We start from the raw sequence: 18,004 nt of genomic DNA on the forward strand, positions 1-18,004 counted from the left end.
TGTTCACAATCTGTCAGAAATCATTAGATGCCAGAGCTACATCATTTCAGAGCAGTGCAACAGGGGTCTTTTCAAGGGCACGATGCAGTTGCAGGCAGCGGGCAGACACGTTTCTGCACAGCCTGCATGAGGGAAGAAAATGCTAAGAAAAGTGTTGCCTGGAAAAACATTTCTCCCCTTCAGGGAGATGCGGGCTGCAACCATCCGTGGGACACACAGACCCTCATGACTGGCCAGACAAACCAACCAAACAGGCAGAGCTGAAACCCTGCTGTGTCCCTGGGGATGGAGAAACGGGCCATGCAGGGGATGCAGGGGATGAAGACAGAGCCTGGGGTACAAGGTGACTCCAGCCTGGTCCCACTTCTCTCGCCCTGAGCATCTCCAGCTCTGCCAGCTCTGCCTGCCTCTCCCCAGCACACCATGCAATTGCCAGGTGCGGAAACCCTGTGGTGGGAAAAGCCCAGCTCATTCAGCAGGGAGAGCAGAAAATGCTGTGTACCGCCACGCCAGGCTTCTCCTGTGCCACCCTCACTGTCCCGAGACACCTGTGCACCCGGGAAGATGACCAGGACCTGGTGGGCTTCACATTCCACCCTGAGATGCCCCAGGGCATCTTTTGCAGTACTCCAAAAGAAGAAAAGGACATGCTTTTGGGGTACCCTGGCAGAACCCAGGGGAGGGCAGCAGCCACAGGCAGTAGCAGAACGTGCTGCGTCCTCTGTGCTGCTATGGGGAGGCAGCGACCTGACCCCGAGGAGCTGCTGTGCCTGCTCTGCTCTGGGGATTCTGGACTAGAGCCACACTGGGATTCCTGCTACACCTTGTGAAAGAAAAATAAAGCGTTGGCAAACAGATCTGGCAAAAGGCAGCTCAGCTCTGCCCCGTGGCTCACAGTCAGTGTAGAGGCTGTGCCTGGGCTCTGGCAGAAGCCAAATGCTCTGGCTGCCCCAGCCCAGGAGCACAGGGCAGTGATGCTGCAGCATGAGCTTGGGGCTGGGTTGCTCACCTGGACCTCGACCATGATATTGTCATGTCACGTTTCCCATTCTGGAGTGGAAATCAAACCAAACAAAGCTGTGAACACACTCCAGACAGGTAGAAAAACGTCAAGGAGGTGTTGAATATTCAGATAATCCATGGATGTGACTGCCTGAAAGTGAGAGCATGAATGATTTATAGCCAGGCAGAGAAAGAGTCATCTATTATAATTAGACTAAACTTTGTCTCGCCAGATGTTTTATAGCTGTATATCTTGTAATCGTTTCCCAACCATCCCCAGACACTGGGAGTTTTAACTAAACCCAGTGGATGATGGCTTGTGCAGTTCTGGTGTGGCTGATGAGAAACCCAGGCTGGCCCCCCATCTGCACCTGATCTGGGTGAAGATGTCCCTGTTCATGGCAGGGGGTTGGACTGGATGAGCTTTGAAAGTCCCTCCCAACCTAACCCATTCTATGATTCCATGATCATGGCAGAGAGCGAGGTACGAACTGTGTTTCAGAGGGCTGACCTGCTCCCAAAGAGTTAATCGCAGCACTCACCTCTCAAGATCTGCTCCACTGCATCTTAACAGTGATGGGAGATTAATTATTTTAGTCTCAGATAGCTGACTAGAATGGGCTTTTTGTGTCTAAATATACTCTCTCTTTAGGAATCCATTTAATTTTATACCCTGATATGGATGACTAGGCTGGATGATTGGTTGAGATAGAAGGAGCTTCTCTTCGCCCATTAAAATTTGTACCCTGAAAAGCCGCCAAAATACTCCATTTCCTCTCTCCGGGCAGACCCAAGGAAAGAACACCCCATCTGCGGATCCCAGGAGAGCCAAAGGTTGGGTTTGCCTTTGCTCCTTCATTCTCACGATGAACCCCCTCCAGAGCAGGGACACCTGGGGGACCTGGCAGCAAGGACAGGAGGGAGCAGGTCCATGGCAGGTCCCCCGGAGGTGTCTGTGCTTGGTGGTAGATGGGGTGCACCCATCCTGGGGTGCATCTGGCTGAGATCAGAGGTTTGGCACCGTGGGTTTACCAGGAAGACTAGAAAACTCCATAGGAAACTTTCTATTTGCACCTAGTGAGGCTCAGCTTTCAAAAAAAGGAATTACTGCTTGAAACCACCCCGCTAGTTCATTTCAGACAGGTCTATCTGCCTGTAACAAGGCAGAGACCATTTTTTCTTACATTGGAAATGATGAAAAACTGCAGTGAACTCAAATTAACATCTGCATGAAAGTGCTGCTATGTCTAATGGCTTTTGTCCCCTGCTCTGTGGTCCTCACCAGCTTGTCTGTTTCTGCAGAGATACCGGGATAATTAATCACACCCATCAGCTGGGGAGGCTGTGACAGCAGAACCCAGCCAGGACAAGTCAGCAGGCAACAGGTTGTATCACTTCCACGCTGCAAATCTCTTGATTCCTCCATAATTAGATGAGCCTCTTTAATTCCTCTTCCTCTTTAGCTGCTGCAGCCAAGCAGCAACCTGGCTGGGGATGTCACATCCCTTTTGGGTGCATCCCTGGGGGTGGGGGCCTCTGCCAGGGCTGCTCCTTGCCAGGGATGCTGGTGCTGTGGGCACAGCAGGGCTGGGGCATCATGGGGACATGGGGACCCACAGGCAGTGGCACCTGGAGTGAGGGGGAGCATCTATTGGCAGGTTCCCTGCAGCCACAGCAGCTGCAGGTGCTCAGGTGGAGCCAGCATGGACAGAACAAATGCCTGAGAGTCAAAGTCGCATTGATTCCAGCTCTGCGAAGCAGCACTGGGGAGGAAAATCCATTTTCCTCATAGCTAGGAGAAGTGTGTAATTTCCAGGCATCTGTCAGGCTGCTGTGGATCGTTAAAGCAGTTACGAGCTTCTCCAGAGCACGGCGGGGAGAGGTTTGTGAGTTTAGTTCCGTACTCCTGGTGTGTCCTTGCTCCCGAGCGAAGTGAGTCAGGCACAGGCAGTGTGGATTTGCCAAAAAAAGTGGGGTTTTGAAAGAGCGTTTCTTTGTCAGAATACCAGCCCTGCCTGCAAGTAGCCCCTGCCACAGAGCTGGATCCACTGCTCCCATCTGTGACCAGAAACCCCCTTGCCCATGACCAGTCCATGGGACCTTTCCAGCTGTCCCAGCCCAAAGCTGGCACCAAGCATGGGCACAGATGGCTGCACTGTGTCGCAGCCCAGTGTCCCCTGCCAACACAACAGGTCCCTGAGCATCGCACCGAGCCCTGCTCTGACCACAGGCAGCAGGTGCCGGTGAAACACTTCTCCTCTTGTTTGTCTCTGTCAACAAAGGTGGGTTTGCTACTGGGCACAGGAGCCATGGGCAGTGGGGAAGGGAGCCTGGTCCTTCGTCCACGGCTCCTTGGGCTGGGCACCGCTGCCAGCATCCTCACCCGTAATGAGGGGTTTCCATGGTAACCTTATCTGAGCGTTGCTAGTGACACAGATGTAAATTTTAAAAATGAAATATTCAGACCACAGTCCTATGAGCATAAATAAACCCCTGCACATGGCCAATTTAACAGCATTTTAAAGCAGTTCGGAAATTCCCCAGGGCCCCAGGAATCTCTGTAGAATTAGGAAATTCATAAAAACGGAGGGACATCAGGAACAGGAGGCAGAGAGGTCCCGAAGCTCCTTGACCTCTGCTGCCATCTCCTCCAGAGCAGAGCCTTGGCATCTCCCTGCTTCTGAATTATCTGCCTGTTAATTGCTCTTTGGGACAGCCGTGGTGAAGACAGGCTGGTGGCTCTGTCTGCTGCAGGCAACTATGGAGCCCCATACACCCCCCTGCACCCCAGTGCTTATTGCCAAGAGCTCCCCAATTTGCACAAGCCATGGGATTGCTGCAGGGTGCTCTCGCTGCCCTTGAAGGCACCATGTCCACATCTTGCCGGCAAGTGGGATCAAGCACTGGAGTCCTGGGGCTCCCTGCACCCCATGGAGCAGAAGGACCTGGGGACAAGCACCACTCCTGCATCCTTGCTGGGCACCAAACCACAGGAAAAATATTCTCTATTTTCTCCAACTGCAACACGAACATTTGGATGAAAGCCATCCCCAAGCCTTCCCGCTCCTGCCTCACCAGGTGGCACAAAATAGCCTTTACACAGGAGAACAGCTCAGAAACACCCGAAAGTGCTCTGGCTGTGTTTATCTGTGCTCCCACGTGGATGACTCACCGATGATCAGATTGCTACTATTTTATTTGCTTATAGGTTGAACTGTCAGGATGCTCTTGAGGGAAACTTTTTTTTCTTTTCCATCGGAAAAAAAACTTAATTTGCTGAAATTGTAACCGCAGGAAAGAGCAGGTTTCAAATCTGTTTGGAGACGTGGCTATCTGGGCTCTATTGGTCTGTTTTGACATTTTTAAAGTGAAAGACTGTTTTGATTCAGGTTTTTCTGCTCTTCAGGATTCAAGGCAAAAATCTTTAAAAATCTGAAATGAAACCAAAGCATTTCCAATCCGTCACACCGGAGTATTTTGACGGATGCAACCTGCTTTTTTTCAGATACTTGGTTCACAGTCAAACCCTCTATGTTTTTCTCCCTGATGGTGAAATCCATACAGCACATGCTGGAGAGCGGCGTGGGACGGAGGTCCCGGGAGAGCATCCAGCTTCTTCTGTTGCAGTGAATGGCAGCACCTGCGGGTTCTCCTTCATCCTCCTGGCAGTAATTGGCAATTCTGTGGGTTCAGCCGCTTCCTTCATCTGCTCCATCACATCTCTGCCTGCACGCACTGCAGGCTGCCGGAAGATAAGGGAAGGAGCCTCTGTCTTTGGGAAGGCAGATTTGGTCTGATCAAAGTGGCTGCAGCAGAGGCTGCCAGGCTCCTTCGTCAACAGGAGCGACTTCGGTGGGCGGCTGCAACATGGGAGACCTGGGACGGGGGGAGATGAGCCCAGCCGGGGCAGCCCTGGCTCAGCCAGTGCGATGCCGACAGAGGACACAGCTCTGGAGACCTGCCCGAGCCACCCATCTCAGCATCCTGTTCACCCAAGCCCGGGAGCAGAGGCAGCGTCTGCTCCCAGCACATCCGTCACACCGTGCAAGTGGTGCCAGCGGTTCTGCTCATTACAGCCATCGATTGCCCCGTTTCACCTGCCGATGGAGCCTGCGACAAGGCTGAGATGAACCATCTGCTGGGGTTCATTGCTCTGCACAGTCCCCTCTCCTCACTGCCGCGGTCCCTGCCGCGCCATCCATCTCACCCTTCAGAGGACCTCATTCAAGGCAGGGAACACAATAAAAAATTGAACTATACTCTGCAAATAAATCAAGGCAGCATCTTTTTGAAGGAAAGCTTATTGCATGGCCCCAGCTGGTTTGGAGGAGTAGTTCTACCGGCACTAAGCATCCCTGAGCGCAGGTTCTCCGTACCAGGGCAGTGCCATGGGCCCCACGTATCTCAGCAGCATCTCCTTGACTCAGAGAAATATCCACAGCTCCCTGCAGAGCAGGCTGAGCCTGCAGTCCTGCCCCAAGGAAGCCCTACACTCAAGCCAAGCCTATTCACCTGGGCCTGGCTTTATTGCAGAGCAGGGCCAGCAGCTCCCATGGACCCTTAAAGGGGGGCTTGTTCCCCAGAGCAGGGCACCCCCAGAGCTGGTGCAAGGCCAGTGGCATGCAGAGGCTCTGGGGGATGCAGGATCAGACCCAGCTCTCGGTGGGCTCAGGTGAGATGCCTACAGCAGGAGCAGCTCTGGGCAGGATCAGCCAGTCCCAGCATGCTGACAATTTGCCTAAGCCTGTCACACAGCGGAGCACGGGGGCTGAACGCCACCATTAATAGCATCCGCATAAGCTTCTCAGGGTTTTGGGAATAATCAGATCACCCAAACCTCCAGGATGGTAACTACTGAACTCCAGCAATCAAGCCACCGTTCTGCAGCAGCCCAAGAATGCGCTGGCAGCCAGGCAGCGATAGCATCGGCATTAGTAATGGGAACCCAGCGATACAGCTACCCACACTTTCACTCTTTCAGGAGCACAGCAGCAAAATGAGTGCTTTATGATTATTTCAGCATCCTTTTATCAAGCACTTGCAGTTCCCTAATTCCCATAAGGCCCTCTGGCTGAGATATGGGCAGCAATCAGATTTGCCCGGCTCTCTCCAGCCACAGCACCTCTGGAGCAGCACACGCACATTTGCCATCACCGGCCACGGGACACGGTCCTGTCCCCCTGCTTGGGGTGGGGAGGTGGCCTGGGGACCTACTCTTATGAGGGTGAAACTTTGGGACTGTGGCCACCAGGCAGCAGAAAACTGCCAGGACACGCTGTGTCCCTGCCCTGTGCAAAACACGGGCAGCTGCTTTTTGCAAAGGAGCTGTGAAAAGCCTGTTTTGCTATTATGGAGAACAAGAGCTTATAGTGTATGAAATTGTGGCAAAGGGGAGAGCTTGAGCTCACGTTTAATTAGTATTCTTGCTTTCGCCTGGCCTTGCAATCTCATTCACTCTTTTGCTTAATCCATTACAGTTTGCTCAGTTAATGCGCCTGGGCTCTCACGGCAAATTCCAGGCCACAACCCCAAATCTGTTGCTGTATCCTCACAAATCTGGGGCAATAAGCAGATTTATTTCTGAGTACCAGGAAAGCAAAATTCTTCAAAAGAGCAAGAGAAAATTATCCTAAATGGTGAAAAAAAGAAAAAAGGCTGTTTGCACCTGAAAAAATATTGTCAAGAACAAATTAGTTGTTCTTTGGGCAGGATTGTGTGAGTGACGGAGCACAGACCACAGGTGTGTTGTTCTTTGAGGTGGTGAATTTTTCTTGCTCTGAAAGCAAGTTTCAAAGAGGCACTTGTGCTCATTTATGTGTATTTAAGGACATTTTTGGTGCTTGGGGCTCTCTGCGAGCAGGTGAAGGTGTTGCCCAGGCGCGCAGGTGGCTGGTGCCTTTCAAGCACCTGGTTCGGCGCTGGCTCAGAGTGAGGGGAGATGCCTTGGCAGCCCCTGCCCCATCCCCTGCCCTGCCTGTCCCGCTGCCTCTCTAGGCCCCTGTGCTGTCAACCCCATCCCTGGCAGCCGCACAGCACAGTGCTGGGCACCCGTGCCCTGCCGAGGAGTGAATGCTTCCGACAGCGGCTAAGTATAAACCGCGGGGGAGTGCAAGCTGGTTGGAGACGTCCTCCCTGGAGCTCAGCTTCCTTCCGTGGTGTTTACATGCTGGTATCTAGGCAGAGCCCAGAATAGACCTGAAGACGAGTTGTCGTTTTGCATTAAGGTCATTTGTGCTCCAAACTGTCCCGGACTTTTCTGTCCCATCTTTCCAGAGCAGTCGCCCGTGCCAACACCGCTGTGCACCGTGGTGCTGTGGGTGCAAGGGCTGCGGGGAGCTCTTGCAGAGGCTTTTGTGGATTTAGAGAAACGCTTCCAGCCTTGAACCGCCTGCAGAGTGCTCCTGATCAAGACAGCAGATAAACCCCTTGTACCTCTTTATAGCATTTACCTCCTCTGGAGATGGTTTAGCAGATTAGATCAAGGTCAAACGTGATCATTTCTCTTTCACCAGCTCAGTGTCTCTGGATTGATTGCTTGTGCAGAGCAAGATGGATTTTGGCAACTGGGGAGGGTCTTGCTCTGCCTGTCCCCACCCCAGCTGAGCATCCCTTAGGGCGAGGGTGGGGGCGGGGACATGGCCATCCTGCAACGCTGGGTGATATTAAACAGCCTTGTCCCATGCTGGGAGTGGGCAGCAGAGTAAGAGCCTGGCTATGAGAGCACTGCAAGCAACCCTTCTGTGCTCACAACATTTCCTGCCATTACCAGAATTTTTTTGCTACTGCAACTCAGAGTAAATCCTCAGTATTGATTATAAATCTCTGGTGGTTTATTTAGCACTCTAGTGGCATTAGGTGGTATCACTGTGCTCCTAGGAGGGGACAGGGGCTGCAGAGCTGCCAGCTGCCACCCCCACTGTGGTCTCAGGCTGGCTCCTGGGCAGCAATGCTCCAAAGATGCTTGGGCAATTGCAAAGCTCGTCTCTCACCGTGATTATCCTTGGAGGTGAGAGAATGACTGTTTGCATTCAGATCATATGGAAAGTATCTTACCAAAGATATGGCGGGTCTGGCAGCACCAGGCAGGCAGGGCTGGCAGCCACGGCTCGGGAACATGCTGGAGCACAGCTCCGGTTTGGGGGTGGCGATGCAATCTGGAGTTAAGATCATTAATCACTTCTCTTTCTGGTAACGTGGAATATGCCCTTATTAATCACGGCTGCCAGGGGCCCCCTGTGCCTCCATCTCCCCACTCCAACCTGGTTGCGTATGCTTCCCTGAAATACACATTTGCCCTTTACAAACTAAAGCATGTTAAGTATCTCATTATGGAGCCGCTATACCAAGTGTTTTATTTCATGCTTTGTTAAGGACAGAATCATTTAAATGCATCCTGGCAAAGGATCTAATAAGAAATTAGTCAGCTTTCTGAAAGCATAAAATATGGTTTAATGACAACATCCGTTAAGAATTAAAGTTCACATGACAAATAACCCAAGGATGCTGTTTAGCTGTTTTGGGTAACACACCAGCTTTAAGGACTCAGGTTCCTGTGGGAACACTCTGACTGTCTCACTGTGAGCCACTGTCCCACCATGTCCCACCATCAGCGAGCCCCCTCCCCTCATCTTCTGGGCCCATGAAACCTCCTCCTTGTCTGACAGCCCCATCCTCTCCTGTAATGGAGGAGCTGTTTTGCACTAAAATCGATGACCAGCAGCAGTAGGAGAGCAGCCATCAGCTGCCTGTCCTGGGCTTGGCCTGGGAGAGGAAGCCTAAAGCCCCACACAGCTTGTCAGGGGTGAGAGCTGGTGCTGTCACTGCCTTGGGGACTGATTTCCCCCCATCACACTATGGCAGGATGCCCATGGCCACATGGTGTGATTCCTGTGGAGGCCAGGCTCAGCCCGGGCCAGGATGCAGAGGGAGGCAGAGATGCTCAGCAATGTGCAGAGGTTGTGGGGGCTTCTGGGCTGCCCCACCAGTAGCAGACATGGGGACACCAAGGCACCCAACCTTCCCGGGGAGATTATTCAGAGCTGACACAAGTCGGTGTTTGCAGACAACGTGTGTGAAATGTCTCCTAATGTGCTAAGGGAATTGGCTAATGGATTTGCTGAACCACTGCTAATTAAGGAATTAATTTTTTAAGTTGTGGGAAATACAACAGGAAAGGCCAGGGAGCCCAGGACTGGTTTGCCTGAGCTGGGTCTGCAGCTCGGCAGCTGAGAGCAGCAGCAGTGATGGGGCAGGCAGGGGCACGGCCCCAGCTGTCCCGGGGAGCTGGGGCTGGGGACCCGAGCAGTACTACCACCCCATGCCAGGGCTGAGGACCAGCCTGGTGACACCAGCCCGTGCCAGGGCTGTCCGGGAGCAGCTTGGGGATGGGTCTGGCACAGCTCAGCAAGAGGAGAGGGGAGCCGGCCAGCAGCGAGGGAAGGCTCCCTTGCTCCTGCACTGCACCCACTGCACAAACCTGGGCAAAAATATATTATCTCAAGCCTCAGGCATGCAGATTTTGAGAACTCCATCCTTCAGGCTAATTCTCCCAGCCTTTTCCTTTCCCTGTTGTGTTCCCTTCAGTTCTTGTCAGAAACTGCTTTGATTTCCCAGAAAATGGAGCAAAGTCAACTTTCAGCAGGCTGTTTGCTTCCCTCTATGCCTGTCCCTTCTGCCCTGCTGTTGCCAGATGGGAGTGTCCACTTCCCTGAGGGTGCCCATGGGCTGCTTTTGCTGCAGACCATACAGAGCAGTGGCCATTGCTTATCCCTGCATGAGCTGCAGCAAGAAACACTGCTTGGTTTCAACAGGAGCTGGCAGGGACCGCTGGGGCATTCAGGGCTGGACCCTGACACCCCATTGCCACTGTGAGTCCCTTTTGTCCCCAAAATATGTGGAGGTGACCCAGTGGTGCTGGCGTGAACCCACTGAACTGTCCCACTGCTGTGCTGGGCTGTACCACAGCGTGCCCAGCTCCGTGATGGCTGTGTAAAACTAATGGTAAGGCATCAGCAGCAGAAGTTGAAAGGCTCTAAAATCACAGGGTGGTGTAAAGGGTGGTTGGATGCCGGAGAGATGGTACTCCCCCGCAACAACTACCCTGCAGAGTCCCTGTGTTTCAGGTTTCACATCCAAAAGCTCCTTTTCTTCCTTTTTGTTCTGGTCCTACCCTAATTAGTAGAATTTGAAACACACAAAAAAACCCATGTTAAATTTAATGCAAGAGTTGTGCTTTTGTTTAAAGCATCTGTAACACTAACTGTAATGACATGCCCAAGGTGAACCAGAGATTTATTGTGTTTTGCTGGATTATGTGTGGGAAGAAAAAGCCCCAGCTGCCACTCTGATCCCCCAGCAACCCAACGCTCTGGTGGACATGTCCCCACTGCCCCACAGGGATGTCACGGCAGTTCAAACCACTTTTCAGAGCAGGATGGCACCTCGGTTTGCAGTGCTGGAGGAGAACATGTGCCCGGGCCAGCAGCAGGGCTGGGGGCTCACAGACCTACCATGCCCAGCCAGGTGCCACATTTCGGGGACCTGGGCTCTAAATCCTCACAGGGGAGCAGAGGGGGCTGGAATCAGCGTCTTTAAGCACTGCACACTAAATGCCTTCCCTGGCAACTGCTGTTTCCATGGAAAATGTTGACTCTTTGCCTCTCAGAGCTTTCTGCAGCATTTCTCAGAGCTGCGGTGCTGCTTACAGCTTATTTCACACCGTGGACCGCAGCCCCATCAGATGCTGGTGGTGACTAAATCTGTATTTCATGCAATTAAACTCCCCGGCCGAAGCGGTGGTGGTGCAGCTTTGATTACTCTTCCTTTCCCGCGCATTGCTTCACCCAACACAAAAGGTTGTGGCTGCCCAAGGAGAGGCTTTGAGCGGGTGGTGTTCTGCTGCGGGAGGCTGAGGAGGCCGGTGAATCAGTGTCTGTTCCCTGCCGGGCAGCAGCATGGGGAAGACAATGGGAAAGAGCCATGGCCTAATCAGGCGCTTTGAAATAGCCACATTTGCTGATGACAATTGCAAAAATAAAGGCTTTTCACAGAGACCGAGCCAGAGCAACAAACTCAGCAGGAGCGAGTGAACCTCCCTGAACAAGTGACCTCTAGATAAAGAGACCAAATAGCAGCTCTGAAATGGCAAGATAAGGACACCAACTTTCAGCAAAAAACCAACTTTCAGGGAATCTGTGCAGGCTCATTATCGTTTTCCCATAATGAGCCCGTTTGGGAGAGCGGCAGGCATTCAATCAGCCACAGCTCCCCAGGGGGCTGATTTCGTGCCGCTGGCACCGCTACGATTTCATGCTCAGAGTTGTCCAAGTCCCACTTTTCTCCATTTTTTTGCAGAGAGCGGCTCAGGGGCAGCACTGGTTCCCGCCAGCCCGGACCCTCTCGCTGCAGAAGAGCTGGTGGACAACACAAACGGTGGAGCCAGGGAGCTTGGGCACACCACAGGTTTGACTGGTGGACCTGGGGAGCTCAGGCACATCACAGGTTTGGCTGGTGGAACCAGGGAGCTCGGGCATGCCACTGCCCTCAACCTCCTGCCGGTGGCAGAGGGTGGCACTGGGCTGGTGGCGGAGGAGACAACGCTGCTGGTGCAGAGCCGTGTCTTGCCAACACCCACCACCACCCCCAACGCTGATGCAAAACAAACTTTCCCTGTTAAGAAAAAGCCACCTGCTCCAAAGCAAGTAAATACGGCAAGGAAGCACCCGAGGCCCAAGCCCACCCTGCCACGGCCCCCCCAGGCTCCCTCCCTGGCCACCCCATTGGGTTCTGGGCTCCCCGGTGCCTCCCAAGCACCACATATGCCAGCAGAGGCAGCAGCCAGAGCGGAGCAGAGCACCCCCGAGCTGCCCTGGGTGGGACAGGCCACCACCAGCCGCCCCGCTCTGCAGATCTCCCCATCCACACTGCCGCCGGGGGTCCCTGGGCCCTTCCCCGCTGGCCCGGGTGATGCCGGTGAGGCTCCCACCACAGCTCCTGCCAGCGCTGCCATTAACCGGACAAACAGCACAGAGAGTGAGGTGCACGGCTCTGTGTCAGAAGAGAGCCAAGAAACCACCACGTCCACCATCATTACCACTACCGTCACCACCACAGAGCCCAGCCCGGGTAAGCTGCACTGCCTGCACAGGGTGGGAGGCATGGGAGGGGGATACAGCGGGTGACAGGGACCAGCTCTGTGAACTGGGTTTGGGAGGCTGCCCAAAACCTTCTGCACGTTGGCAGGGTTGGCTGCTGGAGCAGGGACTGGGGTGCTGGGATTTAGGGCCACGGGAGCACCCAGGTGCAGGAGGGAGCTGCTGGGTGAGCCGGTTCCTCAGGACAATCGCTGACATGAGTTCCTCCAGTCCTCTGCAGCGTGAGCTTCCACGACCCCGAGGGCTATATTGACTCCACGGACTATCCCCCACTGCCCCTGCACAGCTACCTGGAGTGCACCTACAACGTCACTGTCTACACCGGCTACGGCGTCGAGCTCCAGGTGAGAAGCGTGTCAGTAGGGGAATCACCATGGTCCACCCCCCCATACTGTGGCAACAAAGGATGCAAAGAACCTGCATCTTGGCCATGGCTGCCTCGGGTGCCAGTGCTTGCTAAAATTCCCCTTCCTAGGGAAAAACAAACAGACAAACCCAACCCCCCCACACCAAAAACAACAGCAAAAAAACAACCAAACAAAAACAAAACACAAAACCCAGATTTTTCTTAAGGTATGTAATAAATAAACTATATGAGGGAACTGGTACATCCTGAATGTCAGTGATGATCAAAGCATTAAAATGCCATGCAATTAATTTAACAACGAGACGCTGGCAGGCAATTTGCAAAATAGGCGCTCAGCCTTTGTGGGAAGGGGCGAAGCAGCAGCAGTGTCTGCAGCAGGGCCAAGCGCAGCCCTCTGCCCGCTGCCTGCTGGGGGGTGTGCGCAGCCTCGAGGGGTTTGGGTAGGCAGCCCAAGTCACTTCTCCAACCAGCACTTGCTTTGGATGGGTTTTGACAGACAGCTCCGACACTGAAGCAGGGCCACATCCCTGAGATTGGAAGGGTTAAAACCCCAGAGACAAGCAGGTATTTGACAACAAACCCCAGCTGTGCAGAGAACAGGGTTGCTCTGCATGCAGGTGTCTGCGAACGCTGTGAGCTGGCACACACGGGAGCGCAGAGCTGCGAGTACAGCCGCTGCGGGTACCACTGCCCTGTGTGCCGTCACCTTCCCACTGCTCCCCATGTTGTGCTTCATGCTGACGGACTCCCTTCCATTGCTTTTTAATTGTTTCACGCATACAAGCTCTGCAAGCTTTGATGGCTGCAAGGCTAATGACATGGGGTAGGTGCTGGAGTAATGCGGTGTAACCTCCTCAGCTGCCTCACCCTCCTGTGGATAACTGGTGAATATTTAAGTGCTTTGGAGTTAATTCACAGCTCCTGTAATGGAGGTGGAGAGGGGGAACCTTGCTGGGGGAGGGGGAATAGGACTGAGCTCACCTGTCAGGATGGCGTGATTCAGTGGTGACCCACGGGGGTTCCCTTTTTCTGTGTGGGTTTGCTGGGGCTGAGCGAGGAGCTCTGTGGGCCAGACCTGCTGGAGATGCCGGTTTGGGGGGAGCCAGGCTGAGCAGCAGAGCTGTGTGTGCTGTGCTGCTCTGTGACATGGGGAGCTGGGGTGACGGAGCTCTATGAGGAGCCTGGATGGTGCCCTCCCCTGTCACGAGTGGTGTATGGTCTCAGCGGGTCCCACTGGAGCCTGAACATGAGGAAAGATGTGCTGGAGAGCATGGGGGAAGGTCCTGGGCACAAAGCCTGGCTGACAGGCATCATCTCAGGAAGGGCTTCCAGCACACCCGCCTGTGGCTGGGGTCTGCCCCCTACATCCCCACAGCATCCTGGGGGGAGCTGTGCCACAGCCTGCCTGCCCCCACACCAGCTGGGTCACACTATCGCGGCCCTGGGAGCCATGGAGCAGCCAGCTCTCCAAATGTTTAGTTAAATTATATTTATTTTTTAAATTCTTGAATCTTCTTGGCAGGAAATAGAATTTCCCTAAAGAGATTTTCTAGTGGGTGAGCGGGGCTGGCAGCTTGAATGAAGGATCCCTCCTGGCTTCCCAACCCTTTTGGAGCTGACATTGGTGCAATCTGATTAAAGTAAGAACTTGTCCTCCCCAGCCTCAGCAGGAACTTGCACATATGGTCCCTCTCACAGTGACTGATGGTTCCTGGCACCAGGTCACTGCATCTGTACCCGCCAATGCCACCTCAGTGGATGGAGTCCCCTGAGGATGCTACTGCCATGAGGTCCTTGGCGGTGACATTCTTGCTTCAGGCTCCTCTGTGCTGGATTTGAAGGAGGGGAAGGCTGAGTGGTGCCCCCAACCTGCCAGGAGCCGGGGGCTGCAGCATCCATCAGCTCCTCTGCAGAGCTCTGCACACTCCAGCTGCTCCTCCGAATCCCTGCCCAGTAGAATAGCTTTGGGGAGCAGGGCCACTCAACTACTCAGACAGCACTCCTGGATGTTTCTCTTGCCAGAGCGACACAGTGCTAGATAGTGCGTTTGGTGCTAGTCATCACCAGAGGAAGCTAGCTGTGGAGAAGGTTTATCTTTGAGTGACTTCAGAACAAAATGTGTTAGAAACACCCTGGAAACATCTTTGCAGTGATTCAGACCTGGCTCAGGAATAAAAACTCCGCTCCAGTGGGATCTGGGGGTGAGTTGTTAACATTGTACATAGGCTGTTTAGCTTTCCTGGATCCCGCACTCCAGATAATTAATCCCAAATAACATTTAACTCATTCTGTTTATTAATAATTAGATCTGAGCTGGCCCATCAGCTGCAATGGGTGTGTACGCTGTGTCAGGGTGGCACATTTTCAGGACAAAACCTGGAGAAGAAATGACCCAGGGCAGGTTGGGGTCCAGGGCACACACTTGTCCTATGTTTCCAACATGCTGTGTGACACCCATGAGGACCGAGGACTGCTGTTCCCCGCGGTGCAGACCAGGACTCTGCAGGGACCCAGCACACTGCTGCAAAATAAGGCAAAATCAGCTCCTCCTGAGTTCAAAGTGACGACCAGACTTTGCCAGGCACTGTTCAGGGCTTATGGACCTTCAGGACAGGCAGGATGGGGTTGTTTATCCAGATGAAATCTCGCTTTTTCCAGCAGAAGGTGAGAGGATGCCAGGCACTGCGAGTGGCTCTGTGTGTGGTACCAGCAGCCCCTGGGGACAGGCACAGTTGTGACAACACCAACAAATCCTTCTAGTCACAACGTCGTCGGGAGTGCTCACAATTACGGACTGAGGCTGTGGTGTGTGCTAAGTATAGAGCCCTGGTCCTCACCCACTTAAGGAAACAAATGATCTGATGAGCGTCTTTCTGCTGAAATATGAGCCCATCTATTAAGCTGAAATGCAAATGTGGGGTTACTTTTCAGCTATTTCCAAATAGTAATTAAAGGCTTTTGGGACTGCTCATTTGCAGTGACTCCACATCACTCCCTGGTGTGCATGAGGGATTCTGGGGAGGATCCCTGGTGCACGGGGCGGATGGTGAGCAAAAATGACCTGTTTTGGTGGCAGATCTGTGCTGAACAGCCCAGCCGCGGCTCAGGATGGTGAGCCTTGGCCATGACCACGCTCAGTGCCGTGGTGCCCTGAGATGCAGCTCTGCTCCCAGGGCTGATGAGAGTGGAATTGGGGACCTACCAGTATCCTGACCAGTGACTCGTGGGACCACTCCATCTCCCTTCTGTCTCACTATCACTGGGACCCCGACCTTCACTCCGCAGCTCACAGGTCTGTGCTCCCTCCAGGTGAAGAGCGTGAACCTGTCCGACGGGGAGGTGCTTTCCATCCGTGGGGTGGATGGCGACGCGCTGGTGGTCCTGGCTAACCAGAGCCTGCTGGTGGAGGGCCAGGTGATCCGTAGCCCCACCAACACCATCTCTGTCTACTTCCGCACCTTCCAGGACGAGGTGGTGGGGACCTTCCAACTCCACTACCAGGGTGGGTGCCTCTCTGCTGCGGACACACGAGGATGGGTGGGATGGGTGTCAGTCTCACCAGGCTGCAGGGTATAAGGGCACTGGGCTCTTGTTTCGCTGGATGTCCATGCTCAAGGCATCAGCTCTTGTCATGCCATGGAAAGAGGGTTCAAGGTGCACTGATATCCCAGACCCCAGTGTTTGGTGTGCTCCTCACATCCACCTTGCCCCATTTCTGTTCCCATGCAGCAGCTCTTCCTGCACAGACCCAGCCTGCAAGTCTATTTTTTCCCTTGCAGAGCTATAAAAAATAGATGAGTTCAAGCAAATTATTTTTTAAAATAGAAACTGTGTCTGGGCAAAAGCAGTAACAGTTAGAAAAGCAGACACTTGCTGGTTCATCGGTGCTCTGATGCTGGCCCTTAGCCGCAGGGTCGGTCTGTGGCAGCATGGGCACATCCAGCACGTCCCTTGTGTCCTCCCCTCGGCTACGGGGTGGTTTGGAGCAGACAAGCCCTATGCTCTAAAACGAGTGTGTTTGTTCCAGTGTTTATGCTGAGCTGCAACTTTCCACGGAGACCTGACTTCGGAGACGTCACCGTGATGGATTTGCACTCGGGTGGAATTGCTCATTTTCACTGTCACCTGGGCTACGAGCTGCAGGGGCCCCGGGTGCTCACGTGCATCAACGCTTCCAGGCCGCACTGGAGCAGCCCAGAGCCCATCTGCTCAGGTACGCGCTTTGGTGTTCAGCCTCAGGGCTAAGAAAGATTGGGATCCCCAAAGAAAAAAAGAATTAGAGTTGCTTTCTTTGCGCTGTGAATTGAACACCGTCCTGGGAGTGAGCGAGAGCAATTCCAGCCAGAGGTACTTTGGGTTTTCACACCAGTGGCAGCAGAATCTGCCTAATTAGGCAGGTAAGGGAAAGGAAATTGCGGATTTTATGGAGTGTGTGAGTATATATCTGTATACGTAAAACAAAGCAAAGCCAAGCCGGGCAAGAGGTTTATGAACTAAAGATTGGTGAGGAAAGCTGGGTGGGCATGAGCTCTCCATCGAGTGGAGTAGAGTGCTTCAAACCCTTTGCTGTGGAGAAGTTCCAGGTGCAAATGCCTCCCTGTGTTCCTGCCCTGTGTCTCAGTGGCTGTGCTCTTTGTCTCAGCTCCCTGTGGCGGGACAATCCACAACGCCACCATCGGCCGCGTCCTCTCGCCCAGCTATGCGGGCAACCAGTCGAGCAGCATGTACTGTGTGTGGGCAATCGGGGCTCCCCCAGGCCAGAAGCTGCACCTGCACTTTGAGAAGCTGCTGCTGACCGAGAAGGACAGGTGAGGCCTGCGCTGAGCCCCCTCCCTACACCCCAGGACTGCAGAGAGCTTTGCTCTGCCCAAAGTGCAGAGCCAGGAGCTTTGCTGGGTGATACATAGACCAAAGCTTGGGAGCTCCCACCTGGTCTCAGCTCCTCCACTCACCTCTCATGGTGACCAGGCTGCGGGTGTTCCAGGGAACAGCACCGACCCAAGCTTGAGGTGCAGCATGGAGGAGGCTGCCAGCCAAAGGATGGTGGGGATGAGGGCAGAGAAGGGTCCTGGCGCAAGGAGAAGGATCCTGATTTAGGTGTCCAAGCACTCAGGAGGCACGACAGGTCTTTGAGCAAAAAGATCTGCGAGAGGCAAGTGCAGAGCCCCAGCCCCTGCTGTCCCAAGGCCCTGCACTTCGTGCCAGGGTTCCTGCAGGTCTCCAGATCCCACCAGCTGTGGGGCAATGCATGGGCTGTGTCACACATGTCCCCTCCTCCCCCAAATACCCAGTGCCCAGCACCACACACCACTGTGGTGCAGGGAGCTGCGAGTCGCCCGTGATCAGCACCCGTAACACAAAGCACACACTAGTGGTGCTGACGCTTGTGTTTAAACAGCATTAACATTCAGGCTGGTAACAGGCAGTAAAGCAGCTTTATGACCTGTAGTAAAATCGAAGAATAAAGCCCCTGTTTATGACA

General features: G+C 53.7%; 1 protein-coding gene across 2 annotated transcripts in view; it reads left to right on the forward strand.

The window, feature by feature from the left end:
• Positions 1 to 18,004, forward strand: part of SEZ6L (seizure related 6 homolog like) — a 38,984-nt gene that overhangs the window by 12,151 nt on the left and 8,829 nt on the right. For both annotated transcript variants that reach the window (XM_065033642.1, XM_065033643.1), the window contains exons 2-6: positions 11,356 to 12,126; positions 12,366 to 12,499; positions 15,832 to 16,024; positions 16,550 to 16,735; positions 17,165 to 17,330. In XM_065033642.1, coding sequence (XP_064889714.1) covers positions 11,356 to 12,126; positions 12,366 to 12,499; positions 15,832 to 16,024; positions 16,550 to 16,735; positions 17,165 to 17,330 — 1,450 coding nt within the window. The remainder of the gene's footprint in view (positions 1 to 11,355; positions 12,127 to 12,365; positions 12,500 to 15,831; positions 16,025 to 16,549; positions 16,736 to 17,164; positions 17,331 to 18,004) is intronic.

Source organism: Columba livia, chromosome 17 (genome assembly GCF_036013475.1).
Source record: "Columba livia isolate bColLiv1 breed racing homer chromosome 17, bColLiv1.pat.W.v2, whole genome shotgun sequence".
NCBI classification, from domain to species: domain Eukaryota; kingdom Metazoa; phylum Chordata; class Aves; order Columbiformes; family Columbidae; genus Columba; species Columba livia.